Below are 21,871 nucleotides of genomic sequence, written 5' to 3'. Positions count from 1 at the left end.
AACCATGAGTATTACCGTGCAAATTGTCCATGACTATTTTCATTAATTTTTTCTTACATCCTGTGTCTTTTAAAGCGAAGGATTTTTATGTATGCTGGTGCAGATGTTGTCTGCAGCTTGTTTTCAGTTTTCTTTTAATTCTTAAAGCTCTTATTTGGTAAAATAAAGTGCATGAACATGGTGACGGACAATTTGCACGGTGGTAATACTCATGGATCCCACTGTACAGTGGGATCCATGAGTATTACCCTGCAAATTGTCCATCACTATGTTCACGCACTTTATTTGACCTAATAAGAGCTTCAAGAATTAAAAGAAAACTCAAAACAAGCTGTTGACAACTTCTGCAACATCATACATAAAAATCCATCGCTTAAAAACATATAGGATGTAAGAGAAATTTTAATGAAAATAGTCATGGACAATTTGCACGATAATACTCATGGATCCCACTGTACATATATCAAGCATCTACTCTACCCCATAAAATATGACGGCTTTTGCGGAATAAGTTTGGAAGTTATTAACAGCTGTTTTACTCGTAATACATCATTGTTGTGTGAGAAATGTGACAGGTGTTTGTAGCAATGTAAAACACGATAATTTCTGTAAATACTAGCAACCAGTCCTAATGAAAGTTTTCTGGAAGTAAATCGACAAGAATAGTGTATGGTTTGAGCAATAAATGAACCTAATGTTACTAACTTATATATGTATTATATTCTTATTTTCTGAGTTGGGAAAGTTACTTTTTAAAAGTAACTAAGTTACTTCGCTTGTAAAGCAACTCAGTTGTACTTACAGTTATTCATTTAGAATAGTAATTTAGTAGTTACAGTAACTAATTTTGAAAAGTAAGTCACTTACAATGACTTTGAAAAGTACCTTTAAGTTACTTTTTAGTTACTTTATACTGGATATAACTGGTGCAACGTGTTCCATAGGTGTACTACGTATAAGCGAGACGTCCTCTTTCACAGTTGATCATCTGGATTCTTTCAAAAACTGCTTATTTTTAATTTACTTTCTTTCTTTACGTTGCATGCTAATGTAATAAGATTTTTTATATAACTCATTTATTGTGGTTATAGTACACTTTTGAAATATTTTTCTCTGCAAACTATGTTCTGCATTAATCTCGTGAAATAGGAAAAACTCTTTTGTTGTATTTACATGCATTATTAATACACGGTCGTTGCGGAGAGAGAAGTAAAACGTAAAAAATTTTTTATTCAACAAAATAAAATAAAACGTAGATAATTATTTGCAATTATTCGCGACACTGATTTAGCATTTTGCCCTAGAAAGTATAATAAATGTAAACTTGAACATTGCAACGTACATGTATGTATGCCTATTTATAGGTTTGTTTCGCCTTCATTATTAATATTAATGATATTAGTAATACCGATTAATAAGCATTACCACTCTTTCATTTTTCTTATAGTGAGCAGTATTGGCTTCAAATTGAGGTGGAAGCACCGGAACAAAAACACAACTTACAAAGGTAAGTTAATTGATTTATAGATAACTGTTGTCGACCAACACTCACAGAGATAGACACAAAATGAAATTTTCAATACTAATGTCGTATAGCGGTATATTTTGGTAGTATTTCCTACTAGGATTAATGCTCCAAATTGCAACGGGAAAGCAAAATTCGATCATAAAATTTCGGTATTCAAATGCATAATTAATAAATATTTTAAAACGGAGGCTACCTATGCATGTACCCTTGAATGCTTGTATATGCATATGTAGGTCTATTATTTCATCAAGAATTCCAGAAACACTGAACGATTGAAAACCTATCGATGATTTAAACGTGTGAAGTTTCCACATATCAAAGATATTACCGGGGCGAATTCAATAGGCCAGGAAATTTCTTATCAATATGTTGCTCGAGCTGATATTGTTATGATGGTTTTGCTAGTAATAGTCTCACGTGTAAGCTCAACTATTGTGATATTCAATAATACACATCTATGTCTTTGTTGGTGTATATTCCGTGCATTTCTAACTTTTACGATATTCATTAACGTGTAGTAGTAATTGTAAAAATGAACACATTTATTATAACGATGACACCAGAAGACGATCTCACGGAATATTAGATTTTTCTTTGAGGTCACCGCATTTTGTGTGCTATCTCAACAATTAAGGCTCTGTAATATCTAAAGTGTTAGGAGATTAGTCACACTCCATTCTGAACATCAAGTGCAGAATTTCGTAATATATATATATTCGTGTGCGTGTGTTTTATCTCAAGTAAGGGCCAAGATATTTGCAGAAAAACATATTTTGTCGTAGAAGAGATATACAAAAGGAAACTATTAGATAAATGACTAATATAAATGGCTGACTAAAGTTGTAATACTATAACAACGTTTTTCTTGTTATACTTATAAAATTGTCCAAATAGAAAAACGTCTTCTCCTTCTCCTTCTGACCCACCCTTCGTTCCCTCGACAAGAAGCTTGTAAGGACTACGGAAACTTTAACACATTATGAAGTAGCAATAATTACCAAAAGATCATATCGTTTCAGATATTAATTAAATAAAATACTAACAACTATGTACAAATATTTACTAGAAAAAGACATAGTAACAATCATACAAAAAAACGTACAAAAAATAAACATGAACTTTGTACTTGACTGCATGGCAATAACAGAAAAAATATACCCTTTCGCACTTGAAATTGTTGCGATCCTTTCTGAGCAATTCTCTAACAAGTAGTTCCGTTTACTTGAAGCTCTGATAGTGAACATAGGCAACCGATGTCCAGCATCCACACAAGGGGAGTTACCTTGGAGCCAGGCGCACAAGAACAAACCTGCTGGTTTTTTAATCACCTCACAAGACTATCACTTGATTGCCCGATTTACGAGACCACAGACACCATAGGCCGAAGAAGCGTAGATTTGTATACTTTACGAGACTATAATTTTCACATTGGAAGATGAAACTTCAGCTTCATTTGAAGAAGTTTTTTATCACTGGTAGAAGCGTGGCAACGGAACGCGATAATCCAGATCCCATTGTTATGTTAATTGTTGCTGATAAAATGATATGGTAGAAGCACTGGGAACGGTGTAAGCAATTTAAATTGGTAATCATCTATATTCAACAATAGTCACCGGTATTGGTAAATTCGTTAATACGGTTGTTCTTAAAGTAGAAAGGAAGAAGTACAATTCAGATGTATAGCAGGTAAACACTGCATCTGAACGTCAAAATGGCCTTCTTCAATGATAGGTACGGTTGAAAGTAATTTGGAACCGTTCAATAATACTTACCTCATGATCATTCTTACTTAGCTTATATTGCCGTTGCCACTACCACAGTAACAAAACATTTCCATTCGGTGGTGGAAGCATAGGATTGAGACGAGAGTTTATTTATTGCCACTGTTGCTGTGGTTGCTGCCATACTTGCTGTTGCTGTGGTTGCTGCCACACTTGCTGTTGCTGCTGCAAAGGAGGTTGCCATACTTGCTGCTGCTGTTGTTGCAGCTGGTTGTTTGAGTTTCCGTCGTCCTTCCTGTCCCATCCATGGTGGTCGTGGTGTTCCTCATGGTGGTGTTCCTCGTGGTGGTGGATTTGCACCCACTCCTTGGTCCACACTGGCTTCCAGATTTTCTTCCATTCTACTTTCCACACTTTCTTCCAATCCTTCTTCCATATCTTCTTCCACGCCGACTTCCAGATCATTTTCTGGGCGGATTTCCACACCTGCTTTTTGTGTGGCTTCCAGATCAGCTTCTTATCTTTGTTCCAGATCTGCTTCCACTCGGACTTCCAGATCAGCTTCTTGTCCGGCTTCCAGATTTTCTTCCAGTCTGGTTTCCAGATCAGCTTCTTCTTCCAGACTCCCTTGGGTTCGTGCCAGTCGTCGTGACCATGTTCGTCCCATCCGTGCTTGGGCAAAGGCACCCACACCTTCGTCCACACTGGCTTCCAGATCTGCTTCCATGCGGGCTTCCAGATTTCCTTCCACACTGGCTTCCAGACCTGCTTCCATGCGGGTTTCCAAATCTCCTTCCATTCTGGTTTCCAAACCTCCTTCCATTCTGGAACCCAGATCTGTTTCCAAGCAGGGACCCATATCTGCTTCCACTCTGGTTTCCAAATCTCTTTCGAGTGCTCTTTCCAAACCTTCTTCCAGTCTGGTTTCCAGATTAGCTTCTTCTTCCAGTACCCTTTAGGCTCGTGATGATCGTGATGATCGTGATGATCATGATGATCGTCATGGTGTTCATCCAGACTGAAAAGACAGTAAAAATAATCATGTGAAGGATGGAATTAATTTTCAGAAAGTTTTCACTTAATAAAAAAAAATAGGGAATGCCATCCCCCCGAATATACCATTAATAAATAGACTCGTTATCTAAAATATAGTACTTTCATGACTATGGCTCGAATAATTATGTAATTATATGCTTTTCTGTTGACATTTTCATATCAAATCAGAGAAATGTGGGTGTTTGATAAAAAGACACCTTGATTACAAGTTGCGACCACCCTGTCTCTCTAAGACGTTTATATCTCACTGTAAATCATCAGCTAAAATAATAGTAATCGCATTTTTCACTTTTTGACGTCTAAACTAGGGACACCAGTTCTCCCGAGGCAGGTAATAGCTAAAATAGGCATACGTACTCCAAGGTACCTGAGCTTGTTTTACTGACGCCTATATGACAAAGAGTTTTTGATGTTTGATTTCCAAGCCTTTGACACAGTGTGAAATTAAACCATCTGCTTTGAGGGTATACCATAGGACTTTGGATTCAGATGTGGATATGAAATGCATTTCTCACATTTGCAATAATCTACTTTGGGGTAAGTTAGTATTTTTATTAACAATAGCTATAGAAGAAATCATTGAAATAATGTCAAAACTACGTAACACATCTAACATTTCTTCACACAAATATATTCCTCAAGCATTCGTTGTTCTACTATCGGCTCATCTGAAATGTCATTGTCGTGTATATTAGTAGTTTTCTCGATCTACTGCATATTTATTATTTAGAGAACCAATATAAAAAATAAAATAACATTTGTTAGGTGTTTTTGTGTGAATAATGCATTCATGTTGTTCGCAAAGATTTCAATAAGTGCTGAAACGAGAAGCTTTGTGACGGATCTCGTCCTGTGAACTTCTAGCACTAAACTTACTAATGAATTGATATTTTTTTAGTTAACGAAAACAAATGCTAAAATATTGTTTTTTTAAAAAAAAAAATTCTTGATAATAATGTTTCAGGATTAGGTTTACATCTATAAATGTGGGACTCTTACATTATTAAGTGGAATAAAATCTCCCTGGAAGGAATGAATATCAACCCCTGTTGCCAGGCATATTTGGGCGTTATAGGGAGGATCTCTGGCCATTCTCCCCAAGTGAATACGCGCTCTTCCAACCCAGAAGTAAAGCAGAATGATTACGGAGACGTTTTTATCACTGATACCAAAGCCATATACCCAAACGGAGTTTCACCACATGGTGAACTGTTGTGGTTTGGACTATAAAAGTGGTCAAGGGGACAAGGTTTCTGTTTACAAATAATAGCTCAGTGTTTGCTAAGAAGAAATTGTTGCAACCATATTTCCAGATTCTTTTCAAGCAACTGTAACTCTAACGCATGTACTACACTGGACGATCCAAGATCGTCAGTTTCCACTGTCATTCAACCACCGTAAAACAAGCCATAACCATTTTTAAAGAATTACCTGCCACTACCTAGTTATATTCATTATTGTAATTTTGATGTATTTATGGAAACTATAATTTATAATTATAACCAATCTTTGTGCACCATAAAATATTAGATTTTTTTTTAAAAAATGAGAATTTTGTCCCGTCCCGTTTTTTGCAAAATAACAGACAGACTGTTAAATTTAACGGTAGAACTTCTAACACTACTGCGATAACTATAATGAAAACATTTTTCATTTCTACAGTTATTTTTGCAAATGCTACTTTCTATTAATTGTTCTTTCAAATTATCTTAGCTTTTACACTAAAAAATAGTCTAATTAAGGAACGTTAGTTAAATCAACCAATCAATCTACTGTGTTTTTTTATTTATTTCCATCGGAGAACAATTTGCAGAAAACACTCCACAGCATAAATATCTCCTAAATGATCATACTTTGACGATGATATCATTAGCCTGATTCTAGTACTAATATTAATTTTAATATTTGTGTACGTAAGAAAACTATTGCTGTTCTAAATGCAAAATCATAGAGTAAATATTATATTCCGAAAATATGAAATTGATATAATGTAGAAAATACGTCGTACAAACATACACAAAAGACAATTCCTAAATGGCTCAGAGCTGTCGATATGCTCGAATAGTGTAAAGAAGTATTTCCAAATAATAAAAATAACAATATATATATTTATATATATATATATATATATATATATATTGTATATTGTATTTACGGGATATAATAATAAGAATGATATGTAATTACAGACCTTTTATTAAATGTTATAATTTAGACTGCATCTACTCGTTAGTTATAATGTTCAAATTATTGAACTTTATCCCCAAAGTATTGAACTCGAGCCTACTCGATTACTATTCAAATTCAAGCTGCTAAATAATTTTATCTCAGAGAAATAAATACAATATTTTTATCTAGTTAAGACAATTATAATGTCACAGTTTTAAAAAGAAGTCTCATGTAGCTACCATAGCACAACTATGATTCATTCTATTAAGAATATTAGATGATACAGTATTCGTGTAAATTGGAGACCCTATCTACTCACCCATGGTCAGGATAACCTCCTTCTGATATGGAGAATGCTACCAGCAGCACCACGAGGGTCACCTAGAAACAGGAAAACGATAGCATTAAGCCACAAGCAATTACACAAACAACGAATGCACACAATACATTTACAGTATTATCCTTCATATAGCATTTCAAAGATAGGACAATGGGAAGTATAAACCTGAGACACTGAAGGGGTATAAAATCATTAATGCATCTAGTAATTCATAAGAGTGATGAATGACCAGTAGAAACATAGAGCTTCCCTTTTTAGTTATCTGTAGTATTATGTTACTATTTATATCTTTCATATGCACAATGTTATTTCCCATGAAAATCGGAAGTACCTGTATATGACTCTCCACCAATCTCTTTACATTGAATCAAGCCTAAATAGCATGTTTGGTTCACTCAATATGTTTTCTCAATTGTTCGGAAGTATTATTATTAGTTGTAGTGGGATTACATTGAGAGCATAGTAATAGCATAATGGACTTGACACTCTGCGTGAACATAATGAATAATAATAAAATGATTGCTGAGGCATAATGAATTGCTCGAACTTTCAAATAAGTACAATCATATAGATTACAATATTCAAAAAGTATCCCTGCTCTGTGGCTCTCGCCACCGAAGTTCCTGGATTCGAGTCTCGGCATGGATTCCTTGTGACTCCGTTGATCAGTTTCATCTAACAGTGTTAGTCATAATTATCCAAACCTTGCAGAGAAGCGATGATGAATATTCAAAATACAAAAAAAAAAAGCATCTAAGAAGTAAGTATTAGCCATCCTCATTCAGTAATAAAAATAGAAATTCGAGACGAACACTTGATACGCTCGGCAAACAAGGTGGCAAGTTGTCTACATGGAGAAGAGCACACGAGCGACAACCAAATAAAAAAGAAGGATCAGACATCTGTAGGAATGATCTGCTAATTAGCAAGTTACTGCTTTCACTTTCTAACTTCCAGTTTTACGTATGCTAACATCACCAGCTTGCATGAGAAAGTCGGAACTAAAGGAAAGAAGAAAAAAGAGAGAAGTAATGTTTGGCTTAGAAACTGTTCGGGATTTCCTTTTTTCCAAAAAAGAACTGGAAATGTGAATTCTGCAATGGAGGAAGTCGTTAGAGACGACCAAAGAAGCTTCACTTTCAGATGCATATTTTGAGAGTCGGGAGGAAGTGTTAAAAGTAGAGGAAGATCGCTTCTTACGCAAACATCTTGCATTCAACCATAACTTACACAAGTTGAATAACAAGCGAAAACAACCGCGTACACAGTGGTGGGGGGAAGAATCCATAACAAGAGAAGTAAACGTCTGCAGACACCCCCTCCCGCCCAGACTCGTACCAAAGAGTATGGAGCGAAGAGAAGATCCGAAATGAGTTGGATTGATTTAGATTATTCTACGTCATTTTCTGAAGTTTGTGGCTAATCGCGACGATGAAATTGATATTCACAAAGAACACCCTTGCGCAGGCCAATATTCGAACCCGGAACCAATGGCGCCGTAGCGCGTTGTGATAACCGCTTCGTCACGGTGGTCGGCGAAATACTGTTAAGAGTATTAGATGTGCCCACCAATGTTAAGGTAGTATTGCAGTTAGAGCCAAGCCTACACCGAATGGTAAAAGTAATATAGGTGAATTCTCCTTTACTATTTTCACTCAGTCTGTTTTCCACAGGGTGATGATCATAGATTGAAATTAAAACGCCACTAAGCAGATATCAACATCTGCTTCGTCTCAACAGAATTCCCGGTGGAGGCACAAGTGGTTCGGATCCCACTTTAAACTGTAGGTCCAGTCCCGATTAGCCTTACTGTGCATGAAGTGAACTTAAAACACCAAATCAATCAATCAATCAACAGACTTCCATACCTTAATATAACATAAGATGCAGAGTAAAAAAGAATGAAAATAGAAATGGACAATTTACCTACTATTATCTTTGCGTTGCCTGTACAATTGTAGATTTGCAATGTTATGATCCAAAACAGACTGCAGACTTGTGGAACCTGATTCTCTCCACAACCAAAACCTATTCATTTATGCAAGGACAAAATCGAAATTTATACAAATTTGAAAAATCGTTGATGTTATTTTTGTAGGTTTTTATAGGTTAACATTATAATATTTCAGAGTTCGAGGGAGTGCATGACCCCCATAGCCCCTCCTCTACGTACGGGCCCACCCGGTGCTGTTTCTTCCTCACAAGTAAAGACAATAGTTGTCAATGGCTTAGACCTTAGAGAGATTACAAAACACTCTGAGCCATGGACATACGCGTACTTCTTACATTTGACAATACATATCAAGCTACGAACGGTGGATTGAAACTTTTGTAAAAATTTCTTGGTTCATACAAACTTTAAACTCTAATAAAATTATTCTTTTTAATAGGAAGATTGAGGGGACAATAAAACTATTAAGTCGCGTTGGAAGATCTTTAACTTTAGAAAATTTTAGATCCTCATATTTAGTAGTTTTTGTGATCTCGACAAATCGCTATTGTCTGTCAAATTACTATTGAGACAAGTCAATGAACTTAATTTAAGTTTCGCTCAGCTACTATTCGGCACGATTATCAATCTTTTTACCTCTAGGAGTTGCTAAGATTCAGAAAGTTGACACGGGTGAACATGGCCTGGAGCATAAGGGTCTTTTTTCAGTTTTGTTGATTAATACAAATTATTTTATTTATTGGCACGTGAGTGAGTGATGGCCAGTTTATAGGTTTAGTTGTGTGTGAGACTAAGAATAATTCTAATATATTGGAAGGTTATTGTTATTATTATTGTAGAAATATTCGACCGGACTGTATGCCGCCTATGATTGGGTTGCAATTAATATGAAGACGTGACGTTGCACAAGATCGTTACACATCTAGTCAACATATTGCGGGTCACTGAAAATGTATTTGGCGGTCTCAGGGTTTTATCACCCACGTTAGTTTTTACCTTGGGCATTGTACAAAGGGTGTTCAATAAGTTTTGCACAGATGGTTATAATATTTTTATTAGTTGCAATATGATGATGAAATTTTAGGTGAACATACTTTGATCCTTTGGCTAGAAGACCATGTCACTCAATGTAGCGTCACACATATGCAAGAGAAAGGCTAATTGGGACTGGACCTACAGTTTAAAGTGGGATTTGAACCGGATATCGAACCCGTAACACCTTGATTGCAAGGCGACGACTTGATCACCATCGGGGAGGTCCCATTCCATTTTATGGAATAAAAACCTTCTACATCCTGAAAGATGCTCAGAAAATTAATTGGATCCGAATTGTATCAGAATTTTAACGTTGGCCACATAAAAGTCATCAAAGATTATTGTAAAGTACATAAAATAACTTTTTCTTCTTTTTCATATTATGTAATGCTTTTCTCTGGAAAGTGTTCGTTGGAAAATAAAAGCATATGTTGAAGCGGAACTAAGAGTTTCTGTAGAACTTCTATAGAAGACTTGTAATATTGTACGACTGGGGTTTTCACGAAAAATCATAGATGGAAGCTAGAACATCATTACGGACGTTCGCTAATTAACAAAATATTTTTACAAGAATAGGCAGAGTTTTCGTAAGAAGAATTAAACATTAGTTTCCGAATGCAAGTTACTTTAGTAATAAATCACGATGCAACAAGATAATATCACAAAATTGTGCGATGCACAAAACTGAATGTAAATGTTTCACAAAATCGTTCATGTTTTAGAAGATAATCCTCAGATGTCAATTAAATTTTGCTTTAATTGAGGTTATTCTTCCTAGAATCATGATGTGTCAAGAAAATTGTTACTTTTGGGTAATTTTTTTTAAAAATATATATATAAATAAAGTAAGCTTATTTTGACAATTTTTGAGAACTAACACGCATTGTAATATTTGTTCAGATCATTTCCTCTGCATTTCTGTCAACGCAAAAAGTGTCAAACCTGTCAGAAATGAAAACTCGAATGACCTTGAGATCTGTCACTCAGGCACATGAAGTTAAGTTGTAAAGGTATTTTAATTAAGTTTAGAAGAACATTTTCTTCAAATCTCTCCTTTCTTTTCCACCGACGGTCACAAGACACCCTGAAGTCACCGGTCGACCGGAAAACCCTTCTGCGAAACAATCCAAAAGTAGCACGAGCTTCTGCAAGTCATTTCTAAATAGAGTACAACACTCTGAAAGAGCTTTTTACGGCTGTTTTCACAGTGAGTAGCGTTGCCCCTGAAAGTACAGAGTGTTGCGCTATTAAGAAATGGAGGGCAAAGTTAAAATGACTAGAAATATGAAAGAAAGACAAAAGTCATTGAAGCCGGTAGAGAAATATGTGCGAAACTTGCTTATATGGAGAGTGGGGGTCATAAACTGCTAAGGTTATGAAATGTAAGCATTTAAAATAATCAACAAATGGATCACGTGATTGCCTGGTAGCTCTAATAGAGGCAGTTTTTACTCGCTTATTCCTTGATGACACACCAGAACATTCTTTCTTGCTTCTGAGGTGATGTTGAATCGACAACAGCGTCCACGTGAGTCAGCACGGACTGGCGGGAAGTCGGTGCAGTTATGTCTTTTGCCCTACAATCATGTGCACGTTCAGAAAAAGTAAACTACAATTAAGCATAATTAAAAGTTTTTCAAAAGACTTACCTAAAAGAAGGTTTAATAACTCCTTGATTTAATTATTTGCGAAGTTGTGTATATTCTGTCACCTAAATTTTAATTTGAAATAAAGCAATTACAAGATTGAATTCGACGTGTTTCAAATTTTTAGAACATTTCCAAAATTAAATCACGATAATACAAGAAGATACTACAAAATCTTACACATGCATGTTACTATACCCAGTAACAGGTATCTGTAGACCAGGCGAACGAGAACAAGTCTCTGCGCAAGTAGTGATGCGAGACGGCTCCACCAATGAACAGTGAAAGAAACGGAATTGCGTAATGGGCGACTGGAGTTACCCGATTTCCCTGCTTCGCTCTGAAAGCGTTGCAAACTTTTAAAAGCCACAATGCCGTACGCACATGGCTAACGGGCCGTATTCTTGCCTCCAGGTCCATACGCTTGGTTCAAGAATTTCTTAGGGAAATATTAGGGATAAAACAATAAGTGCAAATTTTTATAAACCGTACATTTAGCGTACGGACTAAGGTCTGGACCGTACGTTCAAACATGCCATGAATTTTCCTTACATGTACAGTCAGGACCGTACGGTTGGTAACGCTGCGCTTTCACCACTAGATTTCCCTCCTCCTCCTCTGCCGCTATGAGTGGCCCTGCTCCACAGTTAGCTGGGACAGGGTATATGCAATGTACAAAATTGTACGCTTTACGTACGTTGTAAATATCTTCATCAAAATGTTCAAATTTTAGAACAAAATTCTCAGACTTCGATTACATTTGCTCTAATCGAAATTGTTCCTAATAGAATCACAACTTTTCAAGAAAAATAATTAACTTTTCTGAATTTTTTAAAATAAATGTGACAACATTATAAATAGATGTTTTGCTCACAATTCATGAAAATCAACACGAATTGTAAATTGTAGCCAAAAAAGTAATCATGTTCGTTATCAATAGCAAACCGAAAATATAAATGAGAATTAAGTAAAATTGCAAGTTTTTCAAAAGACCAATCCTCCCACTTATCCACATAATCATTTGCGAATAGTTCTGGAATATCAAAGAGGAGGTACAGTGGGATGCACAAGTATTGCTAGGCAAATTGTCCATGACTATTTCCATTAATTTTTCTCCTGCATCCGACGTGCTTTTAATGAGTGGATTTTTATGTATGTGGCCGTCAGAAGTTTTATTTCAATTCTTGAAACTCTCATTGTGCACCCCACTCTACATAAATGTGGTTTTAGAACAACTAACTACTATGGTATTTACGCCTTAGATCTACAGGCATCCGCAGAAAAAAAGAGACATCTATATCTTGAAATACTCGATTTCCTACATGACATTGTGCGTGTTGCTTAACTCAACAGCAATGAGCTAACTTCAATAGCAAGTTCGGCCAAATCTGCACTGGAAGCAACACACATGACATGCAGGAAAGCCAGTATTTCAGGATATAGGTGTCTAGATTTTTGTAAAATGTACAATTCTATGTCTCTGTATGTAAGTAAAAGATTATGTTTTTATGTCCCCGTTTGAGGAGGATTAATAATTAAACGAGAAAATACTGGTTTGGGAGAGTAATATGTTGATGTCTGTACGTGTTTATTTTATACATTACTTAATTATTTTTCTTCTCTTCTGGTACAATTCAAAATCTCTTTCGAGTATCACCAAATCTCCCTAAACCAAAATTTTCAAAGGCTGTTGTATATCATATAACTGTAATGGAATGCAATTTCATAAAGGTAATTCATTAACAATGAAATGTGGGTTTCACATCAAACATTTTTGGTATGATGCCAGTTTACAGATGGCATTGAAATATAAACATCAAAACATGTTTATTGTATTGCACAAATAAAATTTAATGTAACATACGTCTTTTTAAAATATACCATTCATTCTCGAAAGTTTTGTTACGGTAGATATAAAGTCCGCCATCTTCAAACAAGTTAGATAATTTCGCAATATGCATAGTCAAGAACTACTTGCTATGAAGATTATAGTTCAATAACTATTAATTATTCAATTAATAATTGAATATTTTGTTTCAAAAACCTTCTTTCGACCAATATCGACAAATTTGAGTTTTTTCTAGATTCACTTTTGAATAAGTGTTTTTTTTTTTTTCAAGACGCAGATTTGAACAAATCAATTACGAAGTCGCAGTGTAGAACAATATACAGATTGGTCAACTTATTGTCTTGAAATTACAGCCAGGGATAAACTTCAGATGGGGGAACACTTTAGTTGTTAGGATTTCACACCAATTGAAGGCTTTTGCATGATTATAAGTGCTTTGCAAATTTAAAGTAAACTTTTCCACACAGTGTTTAATTAACGAGTAACGAAACCGTAACACTGAGGAAGTATTATCTTGATACTATTATATTAAGCCCAACGACCTCAAATCATTTTGTTGTGATTTGCTAACATACACAGAGCATTTTCACAAGGATGGCATTGTAAAACTGTAGATTGGAATATGTGGAACCAGGAGCCAAACTGAAGTAACACAACCTGGCCACACTGTAGAAGAAGGGTCTGCCTTATCTCAACGCGAGAACAACCTTGCGTTCTGATGCCAGACGAGGAATGTCTAATGCATTATTTACACTAAGAGAACCAAACCTAAAAAGTTTAACCTAACGACTTAGACATTTAGCCTGACAATGACAACATTCCGCAAGGTTGTTCTCGCGTTGTGCGATAAGGGAGACCCGTAGAAGAATTCCCATTGTAGGTTTCACTAATCGCACAATTCTCAAACACCTTTTTCGTCAAGTCCTGCCCTTCATCTTCTCACGTCAGTCCAAATGCTCTTGTTGTTAGGTTTAGGTCTCTTAGCAAAAATAATACCTTTTTGGTCAAGCATCGAAGAATTGCCGTGTATTTATGCTAAGAACTCTTAACCTAACAACGAAAGCAATTCGCGCTTACGTCAGAAGACGAAGGGCGGGGCTTGACGAAAAAAGGTGTTTGAGAATTGTGCGACTAGTGAGAACTTCTCCCATTCGAATTTCTGGCGCCATTAATAACATTCTGCAATTTTCTTTACAGAAGAATCCGATGGAGTCACTGAGATGTTGGCCAGATTACAAATATTATTATCTAGACATTTTTGGCGCCATATTTGTGAAAATCGCACGCGTACATCACAAAATCACACATGAGAACTTGAGGTCGCCGGGCACATCACTATTCGCGTGACCCAATGTTCTCTGCACGCATTTCACATGATCTTCGGCGACCACTGGGGCTTTCCTACACATGTGCGATCACCACTTTCCACACACGACACGAGAAAGAACAAAAGTACACTAACCAGAAGGCTCCCCGCGTTCATGACGGCTGCTGCAGTGTGCCTCTGTCTCTCAGCGGGAGTGGAAGATGTGTTCGGGAAATTGGGTCTTGCACTCGTTGTTATATACTTATCCGGGTTGACCAGTAGAGAGCGCCCCTCCCACATTAAACTTTCCCTCGCCGCCGCACAGTACGATCACCGGGGGGTCGTGGGTTAGTGAATGGACGGGCAGGTTAGTGTTGCAAACCGGTCACGTTTGAAACTAGTTTCCTCGTTTGTTCTTCGTCGACGTTTCACAATAGCCACGACTACATAAGAGATGAGCACCTGGACGGAAGATTACAATTTATTTCCTTATTAGCGACATTTAACGTGTAGTGATTCTGGTTTTAAGTAACCCGCGGCGAGGAAGATGCTTGAAAAATTTATATTTTAAGGTTTCCTTATTTGCGCCCTAACGTGTAGGCAAATGCCTTTCCGAAAGAAGTAAAAACTCTAAGGAAACTGGCAAGAAAGAAACCATTGTCCTGGCACTTTGGAATCATACTTTTAGGTTACAGAATATACTGCATATGTTCCAGGGTCCCCTGTTGATGGCGTTTGGAGATAAAGGTTTATCAACCAATATTCCATCAACGAGGGGAGGGGGTGTAAGTTCGTATTTTGGGACATGTCAGGGTATTTTCAGAACCAAGTTGACCATAAACTGAGTCTTTGTTTATAATTGAGGGGTTTGTTGAAGATATTTTCAATATTTTTGTTTGAAATCCACTTTATGCGCAGATAAGTTAATCGGAACTGGACTACAGTTTTAAGTAGGACTTGGACCCACTGTGCAATGTGCCTCCATCAGATATCGCACCCAGGACCTCTTGACGTTTACGACATCGGGGAGGCCGAGGGTGTGTTGATTATACTTTGGGGGTTGATTCCAAGAATCAAAGTTAAAAATCATCCATCTTACTTGTATGCGACTGACGCTTGAAGTGCATGTCGTATTCATACAATAACGAAGTCATAGAAATAAGAATTCACTAAACTTAAAATAAAGAGCATGTTCATGTTTGGTAAAGTGTAGCACGGCACTTTATGTGTAAGATGGAACACTTTCGCTTGTCTAGAATATGGGAGGAGTCATCGCAGTTACTACTATTGTAATACTTGAAGCAATAAGACAAGGTGTCTTAAAATATACAATGACTATAAATAGGCCATATGTATGTATGTATGATTGAGCAGGGTGCGACGGGCATTTGTATATGTGGGCAGAGAGAGAGAGAGAGAGAGAGACATACGTTAATATGACTAAAAATTTATAACAATCAGCTGTTTTATGAAGGATACCAATGTGAAACAAAATAGAAAAATGCAAATTGTTGACAAACACAAAAAGGTTGTTTCTGGCGGACTTTGTAGTAAACAACCAAACTGACATATCCACTTGTCTATATGTGAAATGAATTTTCGGAGCAGAAATCCACAAATCTAAGGATAACGACTGCAAATATCGACAAATAACTGATTCTTGAACGAATTCAACTCAATCCACATATTCAAGCTAGTACTGCATAAATAAAGTGCTTGCTGTAAAATAAACAGCTTAAAAACATATTTCATCTCAGAACTTGCCTGCATTATCGGAGGCGTAGAAGTTCATGGACTCCTCTCGAAATGAGTTCCTGTTGGTGCGGATCAGAAACAGACCTTGAGGATAAGAATTTGAGTACTACAAATGATGTCAAAAATTTAAGGGATAGAGTAGGCGTAGAGAAATGGAGAGTAAATCAGACAATAACACTAAAGAAGGTATAGTGGACATGTCATGTCTTAGAGAAGTTGGAGTAGAAAGAACAAAGGAAGGGAAGGATCTTGAAGCAAGGATTGTCTCAAGTTTAATGATAATGGTTCTATACTATCACGCGATTAATTGGGCAGTATCAATTGTCTATGCTTCTGTCGCTTACACATATCCTAACATTATATTTCGAGAGAGAATCTCTTCCCTGATCTTTAGGTGATCAATTATCTTCAGGAGCATTTAGTAATGGAGCAAAATCTACTAATATAGCATTCCGGTGGACCCCGTCGAGTCGTTGGATAGCACACCGACTTTTGATAGGTGAATCACTGGTCCATTGTAGTTCCACCCACAGGAAAGACGAGAGAAGAGGCTCTCTCGAAACATAGATGTAATTAATAGAAGTATTAGACAATGGATTATGTCGAATTGACGTTAAGGTTGGTGGTTCTGAATCAGGCTCTGAATTATTTCTCTAATGCCCATTTTCTTATCTACTAGCCCTTCATCTAATTCAGAACCACCAGCCGCCGCTGCGTTGAAGGAGTTTAGTAAACATGAAGAGACCCTTTAAGGATAAAACTATAGTACTCCTTACATGCCACAAGTAACATTATATTCGTCAATAACCCAACAAGCAACAATTGAAAACAACGAATATCGACTCTTGTTATCCTAATTGAATAAGGTCCAATGAACTGTGTTCCTCACAGTGTACTATGGAAGATTTAGCGGGCACAAGCGTATATGCACAATAATATTAAGTTCGTCAGGTATAAGGGCTTCTCCGATGGTGTCATAGTAACGTCGTCGCCTTGTAATCAAGAGGTTTCGGGTTCGATACCCTTTGCAGACCATAGTAATTTGAATCCTACTTTAAACTGTAGGCCCAATCCCAGATTAAACTATCTGTGCATAAAGTGGGGTTAAAATGAAAAAATCGGGGTGGGTACAAACATTGTGAGAGGGTGAAGGGGGCAAATTCTGCGAGCGATAGCGCACCCCAGCTGCCCAAGATGGCTATTCGCAGACCGTTTAGCAACAACTTGTTAACACGGGTCAGATTGCAACACTTGAGTTCAACTTTCTTTCTTCGAAGGCAAAATAGGAAAAACTCGACCACGGGCGGGCGGGATCATCACAGCGTATTCCGGTTTTGAAACGAACGAAATATGGCGGAAGGATATTCAAAGAAAGGAAAAAAACGTTCCTTGTCGGCTTTCACTCTTTACCATTCTATCTTCTTCCTTTTCGACGTCCACCCCACTCGCGGCGAAATATTGTTTCTGACGGACGCCCGCCTTTCCGGGGGAAAGCGTGGATTCTGATGCTGACCACGGGTCATGGGATGAGTATTCATTGTTTCGCAACTCTAGCCTTGACCACTTCTCGGGAGAAAATTTTCCCATAGTGCACCTGGTCAGTTACGTGGGTCGAGAACCTGCTCTCCCTTCCGCGGGGCCGGTTAGTTCACTTCATTCACGCAATAATGTCGGAACAAAAAAATCCATAATTTGTAGCTGTCTTGTGCGATGGGTGTAATCTCAACATACTCCTGGTTACTAAACGATGTCTTCTTTGGGATGAGCATACTACACAACGAATGTAAACATACGTAAGATAAATGTTGAATATGTAATAACAGCAACATTTGCGACTTGAAGGTCTTACGTAAAGAGGAGAATGACGAATAAGAAATGACACCGATTTGCATCTATGCCCATGGACTACATGCGAAAATGCCTACATTGATATTTAAAATAATATTATTTACTTTGTGACTGAGGTTCACCCACATGTTTATTATGTACATATAAAGGGTCTCCCAATTTGAACTTCAGAACTTTGAAAGAGTGTTATGGCAACACTGACTGGAAAGACGAGATGGAACTGTTACATCTGTGTGCAGTAGTCTGTGGCAAGTTATCATGGAGAGAGACACAATACAACAACGCATATAAATTATTCGAATTTTTATTCAAAATTCGTGTCCAGTTCGACAGAAATTTCGCGCATTGAGAGGAATTTCATCATCTTTTCCGATGAAGCACATTTTTATCTTGATAGCTACGTTAACAAACAAAACTGTAGGATGTGGTCAGATGAAAATCCGCAAGTGATTCTCGACGTACCCCTTCATCGTAAGAAAGTGACTGTATGGTGTGGTGTTTGGGCTAATGGCGTGGTCGGGCCTTATTTTTTTTAATCAAGTGACTGTCAAAGGGGAGCGATACAGGAATATGGTGTTGCAGTTTTTGTGGCCTAAGCTGGCAAATCTTGACATCAACAATGTGTTTTTCCAACAGGACGGTGCAAATTGCCACACAGCTCGCCAAGCAATGGAATTATCGCAGGAAAAGTTCCCCGGATGAGTTCTGACCAGAAAGGGTGATGTGAACTGGCCACCAAGATCATGTGACCTAACCCCTCTCGACTATTTTCTATGGGGTTATGGCAAATCTAAGGTCTATGAGACGAAACCACGCACAGTTCGTTACCTGAAACGGAACATCGAACAAACCATTGAGGCTATACCGCTCAATATGTGTGCAGACGTGCTGGAAAATTGGACATTCAGAATCCATTCCACCCACCGAAGCAGAGGAGAACATTTCAACGACATATTGTTCAAAACATAATGCCATTGTTGACTCTTCAAAACAGAAAAAAATATATGTCTTAATCACTTGTGGTTTTCATTCTATCTAATTTTAAAGATCTGACGTTCAAATTGGTAGACCCTATAGATTGATTGATTTTATTTATTTTGCTTCTCATGTCTGCTACTTTTGGCTAATTGCGAAGATGAGAATGAATGGTAATAAGATGAAATGGATGAAATGACAATTAAAAAACACATAGGGACGACACAATGTACTTCCTACAGAGGATTATGCTGGCTGAACGTCCAAACATCAGAGCCTCGCTGGTGCAGTCCCAGGGTGTACTACGTGAAAGGAAGATTGACATTTGTGTCTTCGGAAAGGGTAGCCCCTTACACCACACAAAGGCATACAGAAAATAACAACCAAGACAAAAGTAAGAAAGCAAATATAGAATTTCAGCTTAAGTGTTCAGCGTGATAAATTCGTATCAATCCCTAAGATTGTATGTTTATTTTATTAAGTCTCTCTGAACGCTTCATGTTGACCAGGGCATTCACTTGTTTTTCTCAGCTGTCTCAAGCCTCTTAGGCATGTTTACAATGCATTGTGTTGTGCCATGCAAACCTCCTGAGCATTCAGGAACAGGTAATACTTCTGGTTATGGTGTCAGCGGTTTGCATGGTAGCAATTATATTAAAAACACGATTCGGCGATTCGGCATTGAGGAAGAGCTCGATGGCCAGGGAATATAGAGGTGAGACAAGCTGGGGGGTGACTGGACTTTGGGCATTGAGTTGGTAGAGAGAGGTGGTCAGCAAGGCAGGAGGTCGATAGTGGAAGCACGCTCTGGTCGACAAATAGGAGAGAAGCTCACAGAGGACTTCGCTCTTTTCATTCAGCTAAAGACTTCAGATAGACAGGTAATTATCCTACACCCAGCCATGATACAGGTTCAACGGTTCGCAAAACCCAACGAGTGACCATTGTCTTTTCAGTAGTTTAATTCCTTTGTGTAATTTGTACCTTTCGCATGCCAAGCAATAAATCGTCATGCTAATGACGAGTGGTCTCATCAAGAGGATTAATGATGAGTAGTTTACATCACCCCATCGATTAACTGGTTAACCTGCTAGATACTCTTAAGATCCCACGAACTTTAAGGTTCGTTACGAATTGACACACATATTATCATCATAATTACAATTATAAAAGTGTAATTGTAAAATTTCTTGATGAGATGTCGCTTTTCTTCTATTAAGTTATTGTTCTGCCACAGTCCCTGTATAGGATTGCTGGTCCTTGTCTTCATGGTTAGACGTTACCGTAAAATATAAAATATTATACCGTTCAAAATAGTTTTTATTTCAAATTTGAATATTTTACCATGCTTTAAGATAGATACTGATTATAAATTGCAGTTGAGTACACCATAAAAATTTTTAAAATATATTTTTACTTTTTTAATTTAATTTTTAATGTATTTTTAAAAATGAATGATAACTCAGGATTTATGACGGGACACTAACTAGATGATAAACAATGAACACATGGGAGCAGAATGTATGCTAATGTAGAAGACCACCTTTGACGATGAATGATGATTATATTTAATTGGTATTGAGACTTTCGCACAAAAACACGTATGTCTGGACTTGAACACTCCACCCCTCTCTCCCATGATCTTTGGATATAATTTAATTAATCATAGACTTCTTTTATAGGCGTAACTTGACTGGGGCAAGGGGCACTTGCCCCCACAAATGCAGTAGATAGATTGTGAAACATCTGCGATGTTATTATATCTTTGTATCTAGATATTCAATTGTTTCGTGGATTGTTTGTGAAGCCATGTTGTAATATTCTGAGTTATGGATTAAATTGTTATTTTATATAAAATCAAACCCACATAAGTTATTATACTACCGTGGTTGGTAATGCAGCAACAAATTTCCAGGTTTATTAAAATTCACATGTTAACGGTATTTTTCTAAGATCCTGGAACCCTAGGTTCATGTTCTGCGCCACCATAGTTGGTTCTGATCACATTTTTTGATTAGACGCGTCTGTGTATGAGCCATCGTAATTTCTGTTGAGTTAACTTCCTTAAATGTAGCAAGAAAATCGAAGCACATTTCAAAACAAAAGCACGTAAACGAAACAGGAAATATAAAACATTTCCACTCATTCCCAGTCATTTGTTTGCCAATGGAAACGTATGGAGTAAATTATAACTGCTGAAGAATTATCGTTTTAAAACGATTTACAATTCAACTTCTTTCATCGTCTAGGTAGCGCGCGTGTGTGTTCCATATCAACTATAAATAATGACTTCCTTATGGCATTTCTTCGAACCAAACGCCATTAATTTATAGTTTGTAAAAGGCAGCACGAATATCGTTTTGCAAAAAAATTGCAGTTTCCCTCTCCAAGGAAGAAACGCGAAAACGACCTGGTAAAGAAGCAGAATTTGCATTTCTAAACAATTGTTGCAAGCATTTCTTTCACACTCAAGACTTGTAATTACCATGCAAGGGAACGCTATCACTTATTATCCAGGGGACTGTGAAGCAGGAAATGTATGGACGTAATTCTTTTTTTTTTTCTTTCGTCAAAGTGCTTCTGAGCTACATTCATGAGCTCTTTTATGGAACATTTATCTTATGAGTTTTTGCTTTTGTTCCCGAGCCAATGTTATGACAAAAGTGATTTTATTATACCTGTACGTATTAGT

General features: G+C 37.0%; 2 protein-coding genes across 2 annotated transcripts in view; one reads left to right on the top strand and one right to left on the bottom strand.

Annotated features, from left to right (window-relative positions):
* Positions 1–1,451: 1,451 nt before the first annotated feature.
* The window catches only part of LOC145987752 (retinol dehydrogenase 12-like), a 212,318-nt gene continuing 191,898 nt past the window's right edge, over positions 1,452–21,871 (top strand). Inside the window, exon 1 of the mRNA XM_083122421.1 lies at positions 1,452–1,507. The gene's annotated coding sequence lies outside the window, so the exon portion shown is untranslated. The remainder of the gene's footprint in view (positions 1,508–21,871) is intronic.
* On the bottom strand, positions 2,575–14,835 carry LOC145988316 (uncharacterized). Its single transcript, XM_083123176.1, has 3 exons — positions 14,758–14,835; positions 6,794–6,855; positions 2,575–4,267 (listed from the first exon to the last, which is right to left on the bottom strand). The coding sequence occupies exons 1-3, from the start codon at positions 14,776–14,778 to the stop codon at positions 3,403–3,405; spliced, it is 948 nt and encodes a 315-aa protein (XP_082979302.1). The 5' UTR covers positions 14,779–14,835; the 3' UTR covers positions 2,575–3,402.

Source organism: Lepisma saccharinum, chromosome 5, assembly GCF_977018435.1.
Source record: "Lepisma saccharinum chromosome 5, izLepSacc3.1, whole genome shotgun sequence".
Classification (NCBI taxonomy): Eukaryota; Metazoa; Arthropoda; class Insecta; order Zygentoma; family Lepismatidae; genus Lepisma; species Lepisma saccharinum.
The sequence above is the reverse complement of the archived record's forward strand: the minus strand, read 5'-3'. Positions and strand labels throughout refer to the sequence as shown.